Genomic DNA, 23,234 nt, shown 5'->3' on the forward strand with positions numbered 1-23,234 from the left:
AAAAACAAAAAAGTTTTGTTAAATTAGGATATTTATAAAATCGTGGCACTAACATAATTGCACTACGAATTGGATCGGCACCTAGTGATTTCCATCCCTACTGTGCATCGCTAGCTAGGAAATGTCAGCAGCTGTCTCATGACATATCTTAAAGGAGATGTGACTTGGCTCATTTACTACAGATCCAGGGTCAGGTTTCTGTGACAAATTGACTTTAAATTATATATATAACAAATAACCAGACTGGTTCCAAATCAGATGTTACACTATAATACAAAAAAAAAATTATCGTACATGTTTTTTAAAGGCCAATAATTACAGCATATACAGTATATGAGCCCCTGGTATTAAGCTTGCTTTTAAATATTATGGTATTAAGTTTGTCCTTATCATAGTCCTCATATTTCTCTTTAAAATGCTATTGATTAAAGTATGAGTACTCTGTTGAGTATATGAGGGTCCAGCTTTATAAAAAATATCCAAACGAGCAAATAACATGACTGAATGTTTAATGTCAATGACTACAGATAATGATAAAGATTTATTTTACTTAGTTTTTAAACAGTTGTTTGGAGACTGTATTAATCAGACCAGAGAGTGTAAATAAATTAAGATAAAATAAAATTCCACTTTTTGACCTACCACCGCCAGTCCTCTAGCCAATCTCTGGCGCAGCTCCCTCCTTTCAGTTAAATAATTTATGTAAATATGTGATTGGATAAAATACAACAGAGTATCTGGAAGATGAGCCCGTTCATATTTAGGAAACTTGTCAATTCTGCTGCAGTGATTTTATAATTTTTGTTTCTTTTTTGTTTCTTTTTTTTTTTTCCTTTTTTTTTTTTCCTATGTACTATGCTGAAATATTTCTCATGGACATGCATTATTACTAGCGCTGCACAATTAATTGCATAAAAATAGAAATCTCCGTATAGACCGTGCAATTATTTAATCGCAAAAAGACAGCAATTTATTACAGGTTATGCACACAGAATTATATTATTAATCCATGAAGTGTTTGTTAATAATTTAATTTAAGTATTTTGGAATACTTTTGAGATGATAAATAAATATAACATTTGTGCCATTATTTGCTGTTAGGCAAAATAAGTACATTTAAATCTAATATATTTAATAGTGAAGTATTGCAGTTTAAATCACAGGAGCAATAGTTTTAATGTGATAAAATATATATATATATATATATATATATATTAAAATTTATTTTATCAGATCATGCAGACGTAATTATTACTTTAAATATAAGCTGCAAAGTTGTTGTTTTTTTTTTTTTTTTTTTTTTTTGGTTCCTTTTTAAAATATTGAAGGGCTAGTCTTGACCTGATTAACAAAAACCTATTTCCATTTTTTATTTTACCATATGTTTTTAAATTAGTGATAGAAATACACCAGTGTGACTTCCACTGAAGTATTTAATCCGGTCACGATCTGTGATGTAGACAGACATGATGCAGTTCATGAATGTAAAAACAGACCAAAACTTTTATTAAAGCAGGAATACCAGTCTAGTTAGTGTTAGTTAGGATGTTGGGTGTTGAATCAATACTAGATAATGTCAACCAATCTCCAGACCTTATGATTTCAATGCTATATCACATTAAAACTTGAGCAGTAGAAAACATTAAGGAATGGTCTAGGGCTGAAACGATTCCTCGAGTAATTCAATTACAAAAAATAATCGAGGCAAAATCTTCTGTCCTGAAGCTTCATTTAAATAATTTTAAAAGCTTGCGTTATGTTTTTGTGCAATTATTTGTCGACAGCGCGCTTTCCAGATGCCAGTAAACATCAACGAACAAGAAGCGCTTACGTCACCCACAAAGCGGGAGGAGACGCAAATAGTTAGCTGTGTATTGATGGCGCATTTTGTTGCAGGCTGCAAAATGAAAAGGAACGATTAAAAATATCACAGAGCCAAGAGAAAACAACAGAAATTGTCAGTAAAGGCTTATAAGCACAACTTAGAGTTTTTGTATAATTATTTATTTTAATGTGTGCCTTAGTTTTTTTGATCCTTAAAGTTATTTGAAATTCCCTTTAAAAAAAATAAATAAATAAAAAATGTATGGCACTGTAATGCACTTAATTAATCTCAGGCCACTTTAATACCCCTAATCTCTCGTACACGGTTTCACGCGGTGGCCGGAAGTACCATGCATCATGATTCACCACGAGTTTTGGCGCTGCAATTACGTTTCCATATTTCTGCGTGAAAAATTAAATGGTTAATTTCTTTTGCGGACCTCGCGGAACGTCAGCGGAACGTTGGTGGGAAGTCGCGGCGGCGAGTCAACCCGCATGGGTAAGATAGGGATATAAGGTATTCCTTGTATTGTGAATAATAATAATAATAATAATGTTTATTTTTGATAATGCTGTATGCAGTTAAAAAATTGAATTCTAAAAAGAAAAACAATTAATCTTTGTTTCTCTTATATAAAAAGTACATTTTATCTGATTACTCGATGAATCGATTAAATGTTGGGTAGAATACTTGATTACTAGTGATATATTCGATAGTTACGGGCCTAGAATGGTTGCTTATTTCTGGGGGGAAAAAAGGCACATTGTTTTTGAAAAAAAATGCCCCAAATTTAGCCGTGCACCACAGAAGAAATCGCATATCACACAGTCATAACTTTGAGTTATAGCAGCAGCAACAAGAGGGCAGTCAGAGAGCGTAAGACAAATTACATTTTTTTTCCATTCCAAAAAAACAAAAAAAATGATAACGCATGATTAACCTTATAAATGCAAAACTATGATGATGCAGGTGCACAAACTTTTAAAACGATGGTTCTTGTTTGGTGAGTAAATGATGTTTATGATATTACATAATGTTTCATAAAGTACATTTTTCTTTTAAATAGCGAAAGAGGGAAGCACATTCCCTTTGTTCGTTATTTAAATTTGTCATATGTAACTCTAAATGGGTTCTTGTTATTAGAACAAATAATAATTATTAAATTAGTTGGTTGTCGGGGAAAACTTAATTCTAAAAAACAATTGTGTGCTGCACTTAGCTCAAGTTCTGTGGGTTTAATGTTTAAATTGAAGCGCAGTGAGAGCGCTCTGCTAGCCGCTCTACATTCACTTAGGCTGGAGGTGAAGTGAGTGTGTGTATGTGTACGCCAAAGTAAAAAGCTGTTCATTTGCCACAGCCTTGTATCTTGCTGTAGTGATTCTTGCTGTGAACAACGATGACTCAGTGTGCCACTGCTGCTTGGCAGGGCGACGGAGCACAGCGGGGCATTTGAAGAGCTCGTCCATCTTGTCTGGCAGAGAGGGAAGAGCCTGTGCTTTGTGCATGTTGAGTGTTAAAGTGTGCTATGTATCCTGCTGACGGGGCTGCGTGTGTGTTCTTTTACTGTGTGGAAATGGTTTTGTAAGGACATTTGCATGTGGTGAGTGTAGAGCTGTGTCGAAGCAGTACAGTCACACGTCACCATCACTGTTCCTTCTGTCCCAGCTGTCCATTCGTCCAGGCCGCACCCTCTCTGCCTGCACGCTCAGCTGTCTGCCTCTCCAAAACTCTCTGTATGTGATTTGTCTTTCAACCTCTTTGAAAACTACTGAGTATATAAATTTCTTCATTTCACTTCTCTAAAGCTGTGCCTGCACAAAGGGTGATCTAACTTATTTATTTACTTTTTTTTTATGGGGATCTTGCTTAATACAGAATTTTAGTGTTCATTAACTAATATCACATCTGGGGTTGTGCCGTTGTGCTTAATATCAGCACACCTGTGATGCAGTCATATTCATGAGGCATAGCCCAATTACTTAAGATATCACAGCTGTGCTGATATTCAGTACAAAAACACTCCCTCTCATGTGGTATTGTTCTTATGCAACAGTTCTACAAATGCTATTAATCAACAACAGATTACGACACTCATCCTTCCGTGACTCACTCACTTCAACAGATATATATATATATTTTTTTACCAATAAAATATATTGTAAAAATCTGTAATCAGTGATTTTTTTAGATTTTTGTTTGTTTTTTTGATTTCTAATTAATCAGACAATGTTAAAGTTTCCATGTTAAAGCAAGCAATTCTTGTTTAAACATCTGATAATTTTGTAAGCATTTCCTGGCCACAAGCTTCAGGATCCTAAGCCTTGTGTACTAAAACCTACATGATTTTAGCCCAGATTTCCCACTGAATGTTTCTGCCATGTGATTTTTCTCAGTCAGTCTATGAGCAGTCACCTGGGCTCTGATATTTTCAAGCATAATCAATTTTTGTTGTTGTTGAACTGCATTCTGTAAACCATCTGTGGAATAATAATGAGAGCAGTGCTGAGAAACAGTCAGCGAATGTCCTAGAGGAAATCAAATTCACCTGCCGTCATGTGCAGCAGATCAATGAATTCAGATCCGTTTCTGTGGGAGAGCGAGGGCAGATTTGAAGCACAAATATCATTGCTTCATTAAGTAGTTACTTGGCATGTTATTCCCAAGTGGTTGTTAGGAACATCAAAAATAAACACAGCATAATGTACATACAGGTATATTTATGTCTTCTACATTATACTTCTTATACTACTTATACTTACACTGTATACACACAGGTTTCTAAGAGCAAGACTATATTTTAAATGCTGTGACATTGGATTGATTCCATTTTATTTTTTACTTTTTCCAGAGCTTTGTTGAAGCACTTAGCAGAAAGTAAATGAGATATTCTCGCATATTCACTGACAGGATACTGGAAAACATTGGTGGTTTGTTGTCTACCATTAATCAACTTTTACTTTTCTTGTTCTCAGCTATAGTTGTTGATAACAATTTTTTTTTTTTTAGCCAAATCTTGAAGTCTGGCTTGAAAGGCCGTGATGTTATATTTTAGGTTGAGGGACTGCTTTGGACATACTGTTTTTTTTTTTTGTTTTTTTTCAGGTTTGGCACCAAGAAGATGCCAAACCTGGATTTTTGGCATCTCTGATCTTGGACAACAGTTTTATATAGCTTGATCATTAATGTTTTACAGTCTTGGGAGGTGCTGAGTGTAGGGATAAGTATAATGTTCTGCACAGATGTGAAATTTGTGTTTAAACCTCTGGGGAGGTTTAAAGGGTTTATGTGTAACATACAGTACATTTCTACACAGATCTCTAAAGCAATCAGAATGGGACAAATGCCTAAATAATAAACTACAGGAAATAAATCCCGGTGTTGTATCAAAACATACATTTCCTTTTAATAGTCATTGGGATCAAGTCACTTATACAGAATAGGACACTTAAAAGCTACACACACCTTTTTACTGTCTAGAGAAAATCCACCACAGTGTTTGTAATGCAGAACCCTTCTGTCCATCAAACATGTTTTATTACATTCCATCAAAATTTTGAATCTGTTTAATTTGGTTGATACTTAAAAAAAAAGTTTTAAACAAGTAAATCCAAATTTAGTTTTAAAATTCTTGTAAAAAAAATAATTTTAAACATCTTATCTAGTTTTAATATTGAATAACAAAATTGTCTTTCACCATGAATTAAAAAAGTTAAAAAATAAAGTTAGTCATTTAGCATGCTTTTTATGCATTAGGTTTTTGGTTTGTCCTTGTGTCCATCTATGCAATTTGTAGTAAAATATCGCAACGCTGAGTTAAAATGTTTGACTAAAATATAAACAGTAGTTGTAAATAGCAGATGAACTCATTAGGTTTTGATAAAAATTAGAAAGAAAAAAATTTAAAGCTTGTTTCCTGATGGAAGTCTACTGTAAAGGTCTTTCAGTCTTGGCCTTTTTGGCAGCAGAGGCATCACAGTCCATTTCGTCTAGAGGTGTGAATCATAGGTAGTAGATAGTAGAAGAAAAAATTTATACTGCGATTCTTTTGTTTAGTTTTTTTTTGTGGCAGTTCACGTGTACTACCATTTAAAAGTTTGGCATCACTTTCTAACTCCAAGGTCTTTTTTGATTTTTATTTCTTTCTACATTGTAAATCAATGCTGAAGGTCTCTGAAATATACAGTAATCTTCATATTGAGGTGTATCTTCTACTTATTCCTTGTAAAGCCTTCACAACGACTTTAATCTGAGGTGCTGTTTGTAAATTGGTCATTTTTGAGGCCGGTGACTCTAAATGAACGTCTCCTCTGCAGCAGAGCTAAGTTTTGGTCTTGCATTCTTGAAAAGGTCTTCATGAGAACCAGTTTCATCATGGTGCTTGATGGGTTTTGCAAATGCTTTTGACAATATTGGTCTTGCAAGAACTGTTTTAGAAAGGCTGACCTCTGTGTCTTAAAATAACAACTGACTGTGAGTGGTGTTACATAATTATCTAATTCCATTATGTGTTATTTCATATTTTAAAAATGTAGAAAATAAATCACTAAATAAAAACCAAGAAATTTGCAAGTAATATCAAACTTTTAAGCTGTAGTGTATAACCCCCAGATTCAATTATAATTTTTTTATTAGTTTTTAATTTATATATGTTTGCATTTCGGGTGGTAAATGTTGCCATTCTTTTACAAACCCACATTAAAATAATAAAAGCTAGATCTGGGCAATTAAATGAAAATTAACTTCTGATCAACATAATGTCACCACTGTCAATTATCTATTTTTTTTTTATTTATTTATTTTTTTTTTTTTAAATCTTATATTTCTTTAAGAAATCTTTTGATAATTTTCCCACTGTGTTCATGTACTCTTCCCTTAAAAACATACTACTGTGTGTATGTTTGTGATCATGTGACTTCTCCCACTCCAGTCTGCAACATGAAAGAAAACTGTATCATTAGGAGAAAAAAAATCCCAGCTTTAATAGTTAAGCATGTTTACAGTACAAACCTTGTCAGGGCAGCAAAAAAGGAGGAATGCAAATGGAGTAGCTATAAGAGAGAGAGAGAGAGAGAGAGAGAGAGAATGAGGGGTGGAGTCAGTGGCAGGAGAAAGACTGCCTGTAGTGTGATTGGTATAGGAGCAGAGGTCAGAGGGGTCACTGAGCACCAGTGTGAGAGAAGGGGGATGATGCTGAATGATGCACCGTCCATGCTGGTGTGCTGTGAGACTAAGGAAAGAAGACACGCATGTCAGAGTCTCTTTCTCTCTTGGGCATGAATTAGCACATCTGCTGTGCATTTGACTTATTTCCTCTTGCCTAATCACCCGGGGTACAGCTTAATCCTCTACATCCATAACTCTTGGGTGGGGTAACTGGGGGCAGCGGCAGCCTGCTGAATTTGTGGCTAACCATAATGCAGCGTTGGGTAGACTCATTTCTTTTTTTTTTCTCCAGCACCACATTTGCGTCAGATCGGTAATCAGAGTATAAGGTTTTGTTTTTGTAAGCATCTTTAAGCTCTGACGGCGGGTGGTAATGATGAGATGTGATCTGGGTGGGGGGTTTGGGGGCTTAAGGCAATTTCCCCTGTAATGGATGCAGTCTTTTTCAACGAGTTTTCTTTGTCAGACAGTAAAGCAGCTGAACCTCAGCAGGACGTGTGTCTACCTGTCAGTGACGCCAAGTCGTGCCTGTGTATACGTGCATGTTTGCGCCTAGAGGTCAAAGCTGGGATGCGCGTATCTGCCTGCTTTGTGTGGACCTTTTAATTCTGCAGTGCTTGTGCTCTGCCTCTTTCTCTCGCGCTCTCTCTCTCGCGCTCTCTCTCCCCTCCCCCTCTCCATGCTCAGAGGGTGGGGCTGCTACCGATGACTCTGTGATGCTTTCTTTTCTACAGTCTCGACATCTAGCATTAAGATCAGCCTAGCCTGTTATTGTGATTCCTCAGAGGTGGACGGTGTTGCTGTGCCAACAGGGCTCGGCCGTGTGTGAGGCATTGTTTCATCAGTGTACGATGCTGATTTTGCTATGAGGATCTGGTGCTGACGCTGAGGTAGGCTGTCCTTTATTTATTTATTTTTAAATCCCCGTCTCCTGCCAAGCTGCAGCCGTCGCTAGTAAACACCTAGTCGGCGTGACGCTCGTTGTCCCACGCCGTCACCAAAACCATAATTAGCTTTCAAAGCTTGGGCTATTTAAAAAAAAAAAAAAGTTACTACTTTTAATCTATTATTTCCTTTATGCCATGTGAGCATTTATCTTTTGTTCTTAAGAAATGTAGCTTTAATCCAGTTCCAAGTATAGATTTTATCATCGTTTTGAAAATGCAAACATTTATTGTTTATAGGTTTAGCTTCCATACAAAATGAACATGAGTTTCAGTAGCCTAAAAGGTTATTACTGAAAAGGGATCTTGTGTTCCTTACATGAAGGTCTATGCAAAGGACGGTTTGCTTTACCAAATGACATCAATAATTAATCCCATTTGCCCAAGATGCTCAGGACTCATACATTACAGCTGCACAGTCACGTCCAGGTTTTGAAGACCTGTGTTTTTGTTGGATTTAAGCCTTAATCCTTTCCCTACCACTGCTGTGCGTTTACTGAGTGATCGCAGCCCCAATTCTTTACATTTGCGAAAAAAAACCTATGATGTCTTTGCTGTTTATTTTTTTCCACCTGCAGTATAAGCGCAGGATTGTGAGAAACTCTACAATGTCACATTAGACACCCAGTTGGAAATCTATTTTGAAATATTCATGTGCTATGATCATTTGGTGAACAGACAACACACACCCAAACACACCAACACATTAGTAAATTCATGACAAAACAGATGAATCTGACCTCAGCCCATGGTTATGAATTCTCTTCCTCTATCTGAACTGCTTTATTTATTTCATTCCTTATTATTTTTTAAATATGCCACGTCATATGGTGTAGACTGCACATCAGTTTTCTCTCTCAACATACACTTATTTGATTATCGTGTAGCTTTGCTCTCTAATGCACCTGTTGTGCTAATGCATGGCAAAGCTGCAATACTTTAAATGTTTGGCAGAGTGTATACGGTTTTATATTTCTTCCATATTCTTTATGCAACCAACAGTATTACATTTTAAAGCAACATGTTATTTATAGTGTGATGTTTAAGATGATATCAGATGTTTAGATCTTGAGTCGGTCAGATTCCTCGGCCTAAGTTTGCTCAGTTCTCCTTATAGCGGGGTTTCCTTTATTTTTGCTCTTAAAATGAAACGTTTCTGAAAGACTTTTTTAAGTAAAACTATGTATTTAAATAACATTTGAGCCAGAAACATATACATGGGCGTTAATACTATTATTTCTATTAAATATAAAATTACTAACTAATGAAATTATTAAAGACGGGCAGCACTGTGGTGAAGTGAGTTGAGGGTTCGATTCCTGCCTTGGTCTGTGTTTGCCTATGTTCTCCCCCTGCTTGTTGGGTTTCCTCCGGGAACTCCAAAGTCCAAAGCTATGCAGATTAGGCTAAATGGGATTTCCAAATTGCTCATAGTGTGTTTTTGTTTGCCTTTGTTTGCACGTGTGTGTGTTTTTCCGTGAGTTTGCATATGCGTTTGTTGTGCCCTGTAATGGACTCTGTAAGGCATCAGTGCAGCTTGATAACATGATTGGGTCAAAAAACAAAAAAGCATACATTTTTATGTCTTGTCCTTCTGCCACTACGCTCGTACAGCTGTAGCACTGCTGCTATCTTCCTGCACGTTACAAATGCTCAGATACTACATTTATATCCGACACACATGGGATGTATATTTGCACCCTACATATATAATGGACGTTTGGACGTACATTTGTATATTTACAAAAATTCCCTGTTTACATTTACTCAGATGTATATTCATTCAGATGTTTACAAGATGTATTCACTTGGTTTATTTATATCCATTTATTATAAGTAAACTAACATACGTTCACACAAAAATGGTTTATGATGCTTGTTGTCTGTTTCAGTGATGTCTCGTCACAGTGATTCAGACAGGCAATGAAACATTTCAAAAGACTACATTAGTTTAGAATTGTGTAATATGTCAAAATAGTGTATTTACTCTAGTAATTCACTAGCCTTCAACACATTTAGAGAGCAACATGATGGTTCAAGACGATTTATACTTGGGCATCTTTTTTCTTTTAAGCTTTATTATTGCTTTTTAAAGCTCTGATGAGGAATCCTTGAAGAAATGACCATGGAACTTTATTTCAGTACAAAGATTTTTTTAATTATTATTATTATTTATTTTATTTATATTTATTTGAATGCGGCAACTTCAGTTTTGCCTTTCTCGAAGCATGGCTGATTTTTAAGCCTATTCATACAAGAAAAGCTCTTATAGTGCCTGCAGCCGATCAGTCCTGTGTGCTGTTCTAACCTTGAAGTTAAGCACATAATACAGGTAAAATGTTTGAGCCATGAGTTTCAATGCCAACAAGAGGAATTTGAACTCATTGCTGGTTCCTAGAGACTATCCAGCATGTTTCCAAACCAGGGAGAAACAGGAGGACATATAGTTACATTACGAGCACGAACATTTATTCAAAGCCCCGACTCCACCTCACCACTGCTCACTTTTGAGCGCAAATGCCCAAAGTCTGAAATGTGATGCTCAAAACCTTGATGAAGCGCAATGGTCAGGTGTTTGAACATTTGCTCATATATAGCTTTTAAAGTATATGTGTTATTGGTTGCATTTACAAAAGGTCAAAATAAAAAAATAAATCTTGCCTCTCTAAGCCAAGTTACATTGCTCTCCGCAGGGATGGTTGTGCCTCTGATGATGTGTAGGCAGCCTTAGTCAATTTTTTAAATTAAAATACACCTTATTGCCAAAAGTATTTACTTGCTTGCCTTCACATGCGTATGAATTTGAGCAACATTCAATTCCTTATCCATAGGGTTTAATATAATGTTGGCCCACTTTTTGCAGCTATAACACCTTCAACTCTTCTGGGAAGGCTTTTTTTTTTTTTTTTTTTTTTTGACCATTCTTCCAGAAGCGCATTTGTGTGGTTTGACACTGATGTTGGACGAGAAGGCCTGGCTCGCAGTCTCCGCTCTTATTCATCCCAAAGGTGTCTATCAGGTTGAGGTCAGGGCATTTTTTGGGCGCAGCCTGGTCAAGTTTTTCCACATTAAACTCGCTTGTCCATGTCTTTATGGACCTTCCTTTGTGCACTGGTGTGCAGTGGGTGTGAGGTAATTTTTTTAGGAGTTGGGCTTTCTTTCTTACTTTCATTGAAAGGACCTCTTAATGCTTCAGCATATCAAGACATTTTGGACAGTTTCATGCTCCCAAATTTGACTTAACAGTTTGGGGACGGCCTCTTCTTGTTCCAGCATGACAGCGCACAAAGCAAGGCCCATAAAGACATGGTTAACTTTATGAAAAGCCTTCGGAGAAGAGTTAAGGCTGTTATAGCTGCAAACTGTGGACCAACATCATGTCAAACTCAAGTTACTCAAGTTCATATGCATGTGAAGGCAGGCGAGGGAACCAATTTTTTTGTTTAACAGCCTTGTTAAACTGCACTCTATTTCTCTCCATAAGCAGCCTGATATAGTTTATTCTGCATTTGAGCCCTCAAGGCATTCAATCGAAATGAGGCGATCATGATCTTTATAAATCACACGAAGCATTTTTATCTGTGCTCCTAATGAGGTGTGGGAAAATAACTTGAATGCGATCATTATGAGCAGGAAAATGTTCTTTACAACTGTTCATCTACTGGCAGCTTGAAGCATTTTATGGGCCAGTAGTTGGCATCCTGCTGAAGGAAATCTCAGCTCAAGTCATCTGTGCTAGCACAAGAAGTGTGATGATTCACAACTCTATTTTGCTGTTTTAAAGTAGCATTATATCAAAAAATCTGTGTCTGTGCACAGGCTGTTTCTAGATTATTTGACATTGCTAGCAGCACACGATGCTAGATGGAACACTTGGGTCTGTCTTCTTCCCCCACTGAGCAGTGACTTACTTTTTGTTCACTCTTGTTCTGTTTTCTGCCTCCGCTTCCTGGGTTGTTTTGTTTTTTAAAGCATCTTGGATGACAGCATTGGATTTCAATAAGGGTGTGTGCAGTTGTAAATCAGAAGCCGGAAAAGATGCTGCTCTGTTGAGTGCAAAGGGGGTTGATGGTGTTTTGAGGCAGATGGTCTTCAGCTCGTGCCTTGTGTTCACAGACCCGCTCTCGTTTTCCTTTAACGACCCTGCCGTCTCTAATCGGTATCATATCTGTGCTCGCAGTGCTGCGGGTCTCACGCAGAAGGAGGGAAATGAAACACAATCAGCTTCAGAAACACTTAGGACTGTGACTGTAGGGGGTAAAAAAAAAAGGAATCTAGTGTTGTTTTAATCAGTCTGTTTCATTTAGTTCTCCCTGCGATAATGGTTTTACACTTCCAGGCCATACAAAACACGCAAATAAAATATTTTGCTTTGCTGATGGTTCTTGCAATAGTAAATGAATCAGTATTTTCAGTTAAAACTATTTCTGAACTAAATTTGATTATTTAAGCATACATTAAATGATTAACATCAAATAGAGGCTTTTTTTTATTTTTTAAATAAGCGGATGTAGGCTGCTGCTTCCTTGATCAATGTGAGGTCTTTGTAAAGCTGTTTTGAATGTTGTCAGTCTGTATTGTTCCTCTCTTAGAATCGCAGTGTTCACGCCCACATGTGATACGTGAGTGTATTGTGGGTGTACAAAATACATTGGAACATTGATGTTATTAAAAGTAAGTTTAAAATATTTATATTTTAAATGATTAAAATAATAAAAATAATAAAATTGAGGTAACATAGGGTCAGGCAAATTGGGAAAGTATGGCATGCAAAGTGTAACCAAAGCGGTTAATATAATAGTTATTACAGTAAATCCCCGACTTACGTACATTCGAGTTACAAATTTTTACAGATACGAACATTTATAGATGCGAACAATTCGCAGAAGTAGCTCATGTGTATTGTACAAAAAATAGACACTGCAGTGCACCAGATGCCAATTTTTACAATTGTATACAATATTTTCAGTGTGTAAGTAAATGTAAACAGTTCGGCAGCGCGATGATTAAAAATGGCTGTTTTGTAAAGCTGTCCCGATGATAAATAATCCTAATTCTTAAAAAGCCTCATCAAGAACAGAGTCCGCAGTCCAATACAGTGTAAAACAGCTCTAACACATAATGGCGTCCGGGATTCCCCTCCCGATTCAAAGGCGTAGAGACGACACTTTGTTAAATTTGATGTGATTCATTACCTTAGGCGCAGTTAAGTGTTTTTTTTTATTTTTTTTTTTGGCTATGTGATGTCAGTGTGGGGAATGGGAACAGAGATTTAGTCAAGTGGATTGGTATGCTTTACATCGTATATTGGTATATAAAGACTTACTTTGAGCGACTTAACAAATCCGACTTACGAACATGCTCCTGGAACGGAACACGTTCGTAAGTCGGGGATCCTGTTTAGAGCTGGTGTACAAATATTTCATATTTGTCTCTTTCTTTTTTTGTAATTCTGTATTTCATTTCTCTTTTCCACCTTGCTGAAATGCAGGGTCAAATGTTTGCCAATTATAATGATACTACCGATACCTGATAACACAAAATTATATATTTAATCAGTGATTCCTCACTAGTAGCCTTATTTTGTGAAGTACTTTAATACAGTAAAATAGCATTCTTTTTCCCATGGCCTTATGTCATGTAAGTTAGAAGCTTATGCTCTGAATTCTCATGCCCTTTTGTGATACATGCCAGCTTTTCCACAGAACTCCTAATTAGGTCAAAAGGTGCTGTAGTTCTTGTTCTACATTGCCCTTTTGTTCCCAATTTGGTCATTTAGTCATTCACCAATCACACAGCTCTTCTCTCGGACACAGAAATACAGCTGACCACATCTTTTTTTTTTTTTCTTTTTTTTTTTACTGCTACCTTTTGTCTGACTTTTTACCCGACAGACCTTTTCATGTAAACTCTTATGTGCTTTTAGGTTGCCCCTCTTATAGAAGATGTCCACAATGGTGTATCCTCGTGAAGAGAAGCTGGAGAAGCTAACGCAGGAGGAAATCATCTCAAACACCAAGTTGGTGATCCAGGGCCTGGAGGCACTGAAGAGCGAGCACAACTCTATCCTGCACAGCCTGCTAGAGACCATCAAGTGCCTAAAAAAAGATGAGGAGGCCAACCTTGTGCATGAGAAGTCCAACTTGCTCCGCAAATCTGTGGAGATGATTGAGCTGGGCCTGGGGGAGGCGCAGGTGGGTCTGTCTCTCTCTGTGTTTGTGGTATTAAGAGTGTGACAGCCAGTTTTTAATGCATCATTTCTTGAACTATTACAAATCTGTACTACAAATAGGAATCTTCTTAAAGCTATCTTCAGTAGATTAAAGATAGAATTAGGAATTTTTATGGCATCTGGAAAAAAATATAGAATTTGAGTCTTGTATATTTCTTTTCATTCTTTTTTTTTTTTTTTTGTCCCTCTTTTCTTCATTTTAATCTGTTCCGTGTCCGTGTGCAGGTGATGATGGCTCTGTCTAACCACCTTAATGCCGTGGAGTCGGAGAAGCAGAAGTTGCGTGCGCAGGTGCGGCGTCTTTGCCAGGAGAACCAGTGGCTGCGGGACGAGTTGGCCAACACGCAGCAGAAACTGCAGAAGAGTGAACAGAGCGTCGCCCAGCTGGAGGAGGAGAAGAAGCACCTGGAGTTCATGAATCAGCTTAAAAAGTATGACGAAGATGTTTCACCCTCGGTAAGACAAACGCTTTCTATCATTCAATTGTATGTGTGTAAACATTATTTAACTTAATAATCTTTTTGTCTGGGTTTTGCTAGGTATATAATTATTTCTTTACCATACAAAGGATCTAGACATATAGCAATTATGATAATATGGCTATAATATTCTTAACAATAACAAGAAAAAGAAGGATTAATGGCATTAAAAAGCCAAGCTGGAAAAACATTTACTTTATTTTGTCAGTTTTTGTCATTCTGTCAGAATATGTATATAGTTACAATTCTAAATCTTTAGGGTTTGTTGACTTTTTTTAATTCAATTTAAGCAGAATGTTGAACCCTGTTAAGTAAATGTATAAGAGGTACGCATGTCTCAGTGTTCACAAAACTGAAGTTCTCTCTCCTGTGCCAGTTTCTATGCACACCGGCTTTGTCATTAGTTGAACACTTGTGTGTATTTGCAGTTCACGGCACCTTCTGCTTAGATTCCGATAAATATCTTGTTGTGTTCTCTCACTCATCTCACGCCCCTCCAAATAATAATAATAAAAAAACCCTGCCAACTTTACAGTTTTATTATATGTATAGATGAGTGCTTTATTATGGTTACACGTATAATGATGCATAATGTGGACGCATTTGCTAGTTTTCATATTGTGTGTGAACAAAGCAGCCAGTGGGCCAGGTGTGTTATAGGGAGGGGTTAAAAATCCACTGATATTTGGGTAGATAGCAGTACATTTGTTTATCAGTAGTTGGTGATTAGGTCAGGGTTACTCACCAGCTTCCGGGTTCTGACTTTGTCATTCACCTTCCTCATGCTGGCAGACCTGCGTATTTCAGCACTGGGTGCGGGTACAAGCACAGGCTGCGTACTGCGTCCGCTCTCCTGAATTTTCATTTTTAACTCTGTAACATTTGGACAGCTGTCGCAATGTCGAGTGTATATTTTTGTCTTTAACCAAACCGTTATAAGAAATACAAATGAAAATGTTCTGATGTGTGTAACGAGTTCGACCCTATCTGCACCATAAAACACGGACACGAGGCGAGGTTTTACAGGAAAAAGGTTAATTTATTTAGGATAAATGGGGAAGGAAAGGGTTAAAGGAGGGAGGACGGAAAGAAAGGGAAGGAAAAAAGGTGCACGTGCAGGTCCAGGGGCAGTGCCCAGCTGGCATGCAGGCACGGCCTGGCCCTTCCCAGCTCTCTGTGCGTGGCCTCAGGCGGGAGTCCTCACGGACATTCATCGGCTGGGCGGCTTTCCTGGCTGGGATCGGAGACCTTAACGCAGTCCTCCTCGCGGCCTTTTACTCTTCGGCGCGGGAGTGAAGATGCCGCGGGAGCATACGCAGTTTTTTCCATGCAGTCCTCAGCATGGAGATCAAAGGGCAGAATTCCAGTGTCATTTTTAAAGTCCCTGGGGGGGCGTTATATCGCCCCCGCTCGCTTGCCACTCTCTTATACTCCACCGTGTTACGTTCTTCCTGGACTAAACTCCGCGACTTGCTTTTATAATGCGGAGCAAGCCCGAGATCCTATTAACGTTAATTCTTGCCAGCCGACCCAAATAGGCGACCCCGACCCTTTGCATATCTGCAGATGGGGTGCTGCCTACCTAGGGAGCGTACGGAGTGAGCGAGGAGCAATAATAGATTTGGGCGCATGCCCATCACAGACGCAAGCCGTGACACGTGTTAGGGCATTATGGTGTGTGTTTTATGGCAAGCCGTCAAAACACATTGTTTTGTATTTAGACACAGTTGTCATGATGTGTTTTGATCACATTCACTAATGATAAAGATTCCAAACATTGAATGACAGCACTTTTAATTCTAATTTCATCTACCTTCACCTGAGTCTCTGCTTTTACCATTGCCTACTTCTGATTGTTTAAGTCACTTTTTTTGTTTAGCCGAGTTGAGTCGAGTTATACAGGATGCACCATAATATACAGTACTGAAATAAAAAGACGAACAATACTACCTTGTTGTCAACTGTTAGGTTGTTGATTTACCTCAGTATTCGTATTATAAGTGTGTGAGGTGTGTGTGTACACCGCCTCGCTGACTCCTGCAAAAGGAGACAATTTGCTGGCGTTCTTGGCGGATCTTCACAGTTGAACACACTCTCCTTTAACATTGCACACAAGTAGGCATCAGGTGGTGTAAGATTAAAGGAATGGGACGAGTGTGGGAAGGAATTGTTCTGCTACTTTTTCATGACCATTCATAACCGCTTCCATATGAAGGGAAATAATACTCAACTATAAACACTTATTTTCTCAATTGAGAGACTCATTTCCAACAAAGCCACAACTTCCTTTTTACTGCTCAGAACAAGTATGTCTGGAGCTTTGCCCCGTCGACAAACGCACATGCGCATCCGAGATGCACGAGTTTCAGTATGTTTTGGAGTATAACGTACTTTTGTGAAGAGGCAGATAATTGGTGTTAAGCCATGCTTGCAGGCAAGGTAATGATTAGCTATAGATCTGTAATTCTGTGCTTATAGTTAGATCCTTTTGCTTTTCCTTCATGCCTACACTCTTTTCATTTGTTGTTCTAGGAGGAAAAAGATGGTGAACCACCCAAAGACTCTCTGGATGATCTTTTCCCTAACGATGAGGAGGAACATGGCCAAGGAAGTTAGTGAATGACTTTTGCTTTTAAATGTAATTGCTGTCATGCCTGTACATGCAGTGAATATTTTCACATATACTGCAGTATGCTACACATCAGAAATGTGCTGCATTTCTTGTTCATGGAAATGTTAAATACTTTAATTATTTTATATGAACGGTTCTTTTAGTCTGATCTTTTCAGTTTGTGTTTACTCAGACATAAAATGTCTCTCTCTCTCTTTTAAAAAAAAATTTTTTTTTTACCCCTCCTTCCCTCCAGTGCAACACCAGCACAACAGTGCAGCCGTGGCAGCAGCGCAGCAGGGAGGATACGAGATCCCAGCCCGTCTCCGAACCCTCCACAACCTTGTGATCCAGTACGCCTCTCAGGGTAGATATGAGGTGGCGGTCCCACTGTGCAAACAGGCTCTGGAGGACCTGGAGAAAACCTCAGGACACGATCATCCTGATGTTGCCACCATGCTTAACATCCTCGCCCTGGTGTACAGGTTTGTAGATGAACCTTGTGTATTGTTTTACTAAATGTTACTGCCTCGGTAGACTTCACTCTGGCTTCTTGCCTCATAACAGCAATCATTTTCTGTGTCACTATCAGGGATCAGAACAAATATAAAGAGGCAGCACACCTGCTCAATGATGCTCTGTCCATCAGGGAGAAAACTCTCGGCAAAGATCATCCTGCTGTAAGTTATATCTATCAGCATGTTAAAAAGATAATTTCCTCCTTTTTTTTTTTTTTACTTTGCAAGGGGCATGTGAAAGTCTTTTTATTTATTTATTAATTTTTCCTCCTAAAGCCGAGCACGAATAAAATTCAGCATGTAGATAAGCTGGTTTAGTGAAAAGGAAAGCACACCAAGACATGAAAGGCACACGGCAGCAGTTAACTTCTATTGGAGTCAGCTGTCTAGGGGAACCTCAATGCGAATAAAGGGACATGAGCAAATAGAAAGCATTGTGGCCTCTTTTATTAAAACTGGTGGAACCGCTTATTACCAAGTAGCTGTCATGCCAGACTTTTGCTTTGTGGATATTTTTTTATTTTTTTTTATTTTTAGCGTTGCTTGGTGCATACCTGAGGGGGAAAAAAGCTTATCAGGTGTTTGTGATTAAAGTTAAAACACTTGTTCTCTTTGCCTGTGAGGATTTTTTCATTAGTAATCTTGGCACCAATGCTACAGTCAATTAAATCCTTTCGCTCTGTTCTAAAATATATCAATGTAATTTACAACTAATTCTTTTGAGGTACTTAACTTTGAGTTTCCTCTAGGCTTGTAGGAAGAGGGGGGGTGAAGACCAATCCTTTCACATAGCCCGATAAAAACAAAAATCAGCCCCATAGAAAAAAAAAAGTCAAGTGAACGTGGTGGCCATTTTAACAACACTTTGTCATCACTGAAAGAAAAAGTAAAAAAAAAAAAAAGTAAAACATTAAGTTTAGGTTTTACACATCTCGTTAAAATTTAAAATAATTTGAGCGTGAATTGGCTATGTTGTTGGATTAAGTGATGTCAAGTGTTAGACCAAGAAACTAATCTGATAGTGTTTACATGGCTAATAGTTACCTATTGAACTGATTATTAAAAAAATCAGTATTTTTATTAAAATTATTATTATTAGTCAGTAATGTTGTTCCAAATGAAAATTTATTTCAATCAGGTTAGACTGTTCTGATTGAGTGCGTTAGCATGTTGTATTTATATTCTAAATGAGTTATTATTTGCATTATTAGTGAAATACTATGGTCTTTATAAATGCATGACTATAAAGTAAAAATCCCCTTTATCTTCCATGTTGATATAATACCAGCTGAATCTGCATTTTTAAACATCTCTTCTGTGCATCCTGTTGATATCATATGACCTCATAGGAAATTACCAGTAGGACTATAAATTCCCATTATTGATCCTAGTCTAATGATCTGTCTGTCTCGCTGTGCAATCATGCGTTGTGTGTCTCAGGATGGCTTTTAAACTGAGAGGACTTTTTACCAGATATCATATACATCTCACTATTTCGCACAGGATTGGTGACATGGTTCATGGGCAAAGGATTTTCCTGCCTGTCATAAAGGTTAGTTGTGCGAAACTGATCTCTCTGAATCGGTGTGTTTTTTGCATGTTGTGTTGCAGGTGGCTGCCACCCTGAATAATCTGGCTGTGCTGTACGGGAAGAGGGGCAAATATAAGGAAGCCGAACCATTGTGTAAGAGAGCCTTGGAGATCAGAGAGACGGTAAACACGTACCCACTCATGCAGCAAATCTCATGAGAAAGGCTTATCTAATCTCTGCTACAGTATAATCAGTCAGGCATCACAGGCCACAAACATATAACACTATGAGCTGTTATACTAATATGTTGTTGTTGTTTTTTTTACATTGGTTATTTATTTACTAGCTAATCATTTTGTCATTTAATATTAAACTATTTTCCATCTAGAGCATTTTAACATGTACACATGTAATCATGTGCTTCAATCATTTATTGCTCCCTGTTTTAGTACGTCATGTACCACATGACATTCTTGAGATAAAGCATACAGTAGTTATTTTAATTTTTTTTAGATTGCCATTATGCTCCTAAATGTCTCCTGATTTATGCCAACTTCACCAAGTGTGTGTGTATGACATCATTCCACATTCCACTTGTCATGAGTGTGACATTTAAATGCTAGTATCGTAGACTCCTTTACTTCATCAAAACCAAAAATCAGTTCAAGTAAAATATGCACCTGCACGAGATTAGTATCACCTGAAGACCTCGTGTGATTTGTAATAATTTTGAAGGTTGTCTCTGATCTTAATCCAGTGCAAATCAGCTGTGTCTGTAATTTGTAAAGTAAAAATTCCCTCTTAATTTCACCCATATTTTGCTAAACACTTAGGTCCTGTTATGATATTAGTCCCATGTGAATCAGCCTGCCTGTAATTTGGACAGTATCTGGCGGAGTCGTTTATTAGATTTTCCTGTTCGCCTTTTTATCCATCTTTCGCGATGACTGGAAGCTGCGTGGCAGTGAAAGTATTTTGCTGGGTCACATCAATACCATACAACAATTCAATGTGCAGAAAGAAAAAATTAATCACATATATAAATAATGATAATATATACTGTAAATAGGGCTTTATTCACATAAAACGTAATATTTGTAATATACAATATGTAATATACAGTGGTGTAGTGGTTAGCATTGTCGCCTTGCACCTCCAGGGTCCAGGTTCGATTCCTGGCCAGGCTCTATTCCCGTCTCTGTGTGCGGGGAGTTTGCATGTTCTCTGCGTGCTTGGTGGGTTTCCTACTGGTACACTGGTTTCCTCCCACAGTCCAAAGATATGCAGGTTAAGCTAATTGGCGTTCCCACATTGCCTGTAGTGTGTGTATGTGTGTGTGCCCTGCGATGGATTGGCACACTGTCCAGAGTGTACCCTGCTTTGTGCCCTAAACCTCTTGGGATAGGCTCCAGGTTCCCGCAACCCTGAATACAGGATGAAGCAGTATAGAAGATGAGTGAGTGAGAATATGCACTGTAAAATAAGCGTAATATTTATTCGTATAGTAACATGGTATCCGGGAGATAATTCAGTAAAATCGCAGGCTTCTCTTATCCCGTACGAATGTGTCACACGGACGACAGTAATTTCTACATTACAAGAGGTCCCCCCAGCCCTGATGGTAAGCAAACACCAGAAACATGAAACCTGCTCTGAATAACACACTTAGTGTTGGAGAGAGCTGTGGGGTTGAAAACAGTGGAGCTTATGGTGTTTTCAGACCGTATCTCAGTTTGAGGAGTCTCCAGTTACAACTGCACTACCTTAAAGCTCTCTAATCATTTTAGTGCCTCAGCAATCAAAAGAGACATGTCGAAAAGTTGTGATTGCTCTTCTTTCTCAGGTGCTTGGAAAAGACCATCCAGATGTGGCTAAGCAGCTGAACAACCTGGCCTTGCTGTGTCAGAACCAGGGCAAGTACGAGGAGGTGGAGTACTACTACTGCAGAGCTTTGGAGATCTATGAGTGCAGGCTGGGCCCCGATGACCCTAATGTTGCCAAGACCAAGAACAATCTGGTGAGAAATGCAGTTCTAAAGCTGTAACTCGTCTTGTGTTTTCAGCCTAGTCACACTCTCCCAGTTTAGTAATGGAATGCATTATAATTTTTTTATTTTTTTATTTTTATTGTTATTATTTATAGCTATACATCATGCTTTGATGTGAGCAAAATCATACTGGAGTACTAGGTCAGTGTTCAAGAAATTAATTATTGACCCAAAATAGTAGCCCTGTGATGAACATCCCCAGATCACGGAATAAAAGTCAGAACTGATCTGGTTATCCAGTAGTTCAGCGTTCTAACACTAGTTTTATTTCCTAAAAAAAATCATTGATTTTTCTTTTCCCCCCTCACTTACTGCTTCATCGGGATCAGCACAATTCAAGGTGACCTTAGTGCAAACTAAAAGCTCAGCTATTCCTCATCTTTCTCTACAGGCTTCATGCTATCTCAAACAAAGCAAATACAAGGAGGCAGAAATTCTTTACAAAGAGATTCTCACCCGTGCCCATGAGAAGGAGTTTGGATCAGTTGATGGTAAGTCCAGGTCTTGCCTTAACTAGTGGTGTTACTAAACACTATTTTATATTGGATGTAAACACAGATAATAATGAATGTTTCAACACATATGTATTATTTTTGTGTGTTTTTTTTTGTCTAAATGAGTAATGAGTTACTGCATTATATCAGTCACACATTTCTTTTCTTTTTACTTTGTATAATTGAAATTCTGCCATTTCTTCCTGTTTTGACTTCTCTTTTATAAAAGCAGAGAACATGTTCAGTGATGAAGGGAAGGTTAAAAGATGGACAGCTATTTAAAAACAAAAAGACCCTCCAGTCAAGGGCTGTAAGACTGAAGGATTTTTGTTTGTTTGTTTAGTTTTTTTAAGACTGTAAGTTTTATTTTTTTAAAGAAATTAAGAAGAAATAAAGCTGCTGTTCACCAGTGCTGAATTGTATTTTGACTTGCATATTACATTCTCTCAAGACAAATATATACTTAAAAAAAATAGTTCATGTTTATTTACAGTTGTAATCAGAAGTTTACATACACTCATAAACATGTACAGTATGTCATGGTCCTGACATGTTCCTAAGACAGAATTATTGAACAGAATACATCTTTCAAAGGAGAAACTTCCAACAGATTGGTGGTTTTCCTTATATTGGCATGTTTGACAAAAATAGACAGCTCACCAGCACTTCCCTCCTTGGTTGAATGTCATTTAGTAAATTTAACATTCATCCCAAAGTTCATTCAGCACTTCGGCAAGCTTCTGGCAGAATTCCACTTTTATATTAGACCACTCTTCTTGGCAGGATTTCTGCTGCAGGCCTGACTTTTAAGTACAGTCTACACATTTTAAATAGAGTTGAGGCTCCCAAAGCCTAAAGTTAGTTTGCTTGATCCATTTTACCTCTATTTCACATCCAGATATGATGCATTTTTGAAGGTCATTGTTCTGATGAAAAACTAAAGTTTCCCCAAGTTTGATGATTAATATTTTGAGATAGAATTTGAGCTGAAGAATTCTAAGTTAGTCCTTCTTCTTTATTAGGTCATTCACTTTGTGTAGCAAAATAGCCCCAAAGCATGACACTACCACCCTCATGCCAATAGCTGGTACAGTGTTCTTGGAGTTAAATATTTTTCCTTTATTCATTCAAACATACCTCTGGTCAAAGCTTGACATTTTGTTTGTCTGTGTAGTCAGCTGGAAACTGTTTTAAAGATTTTTGGAGTTTGTCGGAATTTGTGGGCTTTTGTTTGTCCACCTGCCTCTTGAGGATTGGGCCACTTTTGTTCCCTGAGCCACTTATCACTTTTGCCAAGCTGCTGCTCCATTCTACTAGAAAAGGCATTGTTATCACCAAACTGTTCTTGAATGGTTTGGAGAAGTTGCTCTCGGAGGATATTTTTGTACCA

The 23,234-nt window shown here is 37.7% G+C and overlaps 1 protein-coding gene across 4 annotated transcripts in view; it reads left to right on the forward strand.

The window, feature by feature from the left end:
* Positions 1–23,234, forward strand: part of klc1b (kinesin light chain 1b) — a 43,446-nt gene that overhangs the window by 1,871 nt on the left and 18,341 nt on the right. For 3 of the 4 annotated variants that reach the window (XM_053502291.1, XM_053502293.1, XM_053502294.1), the window contains exons 2-9: positions 13,859–14,126; positions 14,390–14,620; positions 17,176–17,254; positions 17,511–17,739; positions 17,847–17,934; positions 19,384–19,485; positions 21,147–21,320; positions 21,742–21,841. In XM_053502291.1, coding sequence (XP_053358266.1) covers positions 13,878–14,126; positions 14,390–14,620; positions 17,176–17,254; positions 17,511–17,739; positions 17,847–17,934; positions 19,384–19,485; positions 21,147–21,320; positions 21,742–21,841 — 1,252 coding nt within the window. In that variant the 5' untranslated portion in view covers positions 13,859–13,877. Of the gene's footprint in view, positions 1–7,665; positions 7,879–13,858; positions 14,127–14,389; positions 14,621–17,175; positions 17,255–17,510; positions 17,740–17,846; positions 17,935–19,383; positions 19,486–21,146; positions 21,321–21,741; positions 21,842–23,234 lie in introns of those variants that run through there. The other variant, XM_053502292.1, reaches the window with a different exon arrangement.

This window comes from Clarias gariepinus, chromosome 8 (assembly GCF_024256425.1).
Source record: "Clarias gariepinus isolate MV-2021 ecotype Netherlands chromosome 8, CGAR_prim_01v2, whole genome shotgun sequence".
In the NCBI taxonomy this organism is placed as follows: Eukaryota; Metazoa; Chordata; class Actinopteri; order Siluriformes; family Clariidae; genus Clarias; species Clarias gariepinus.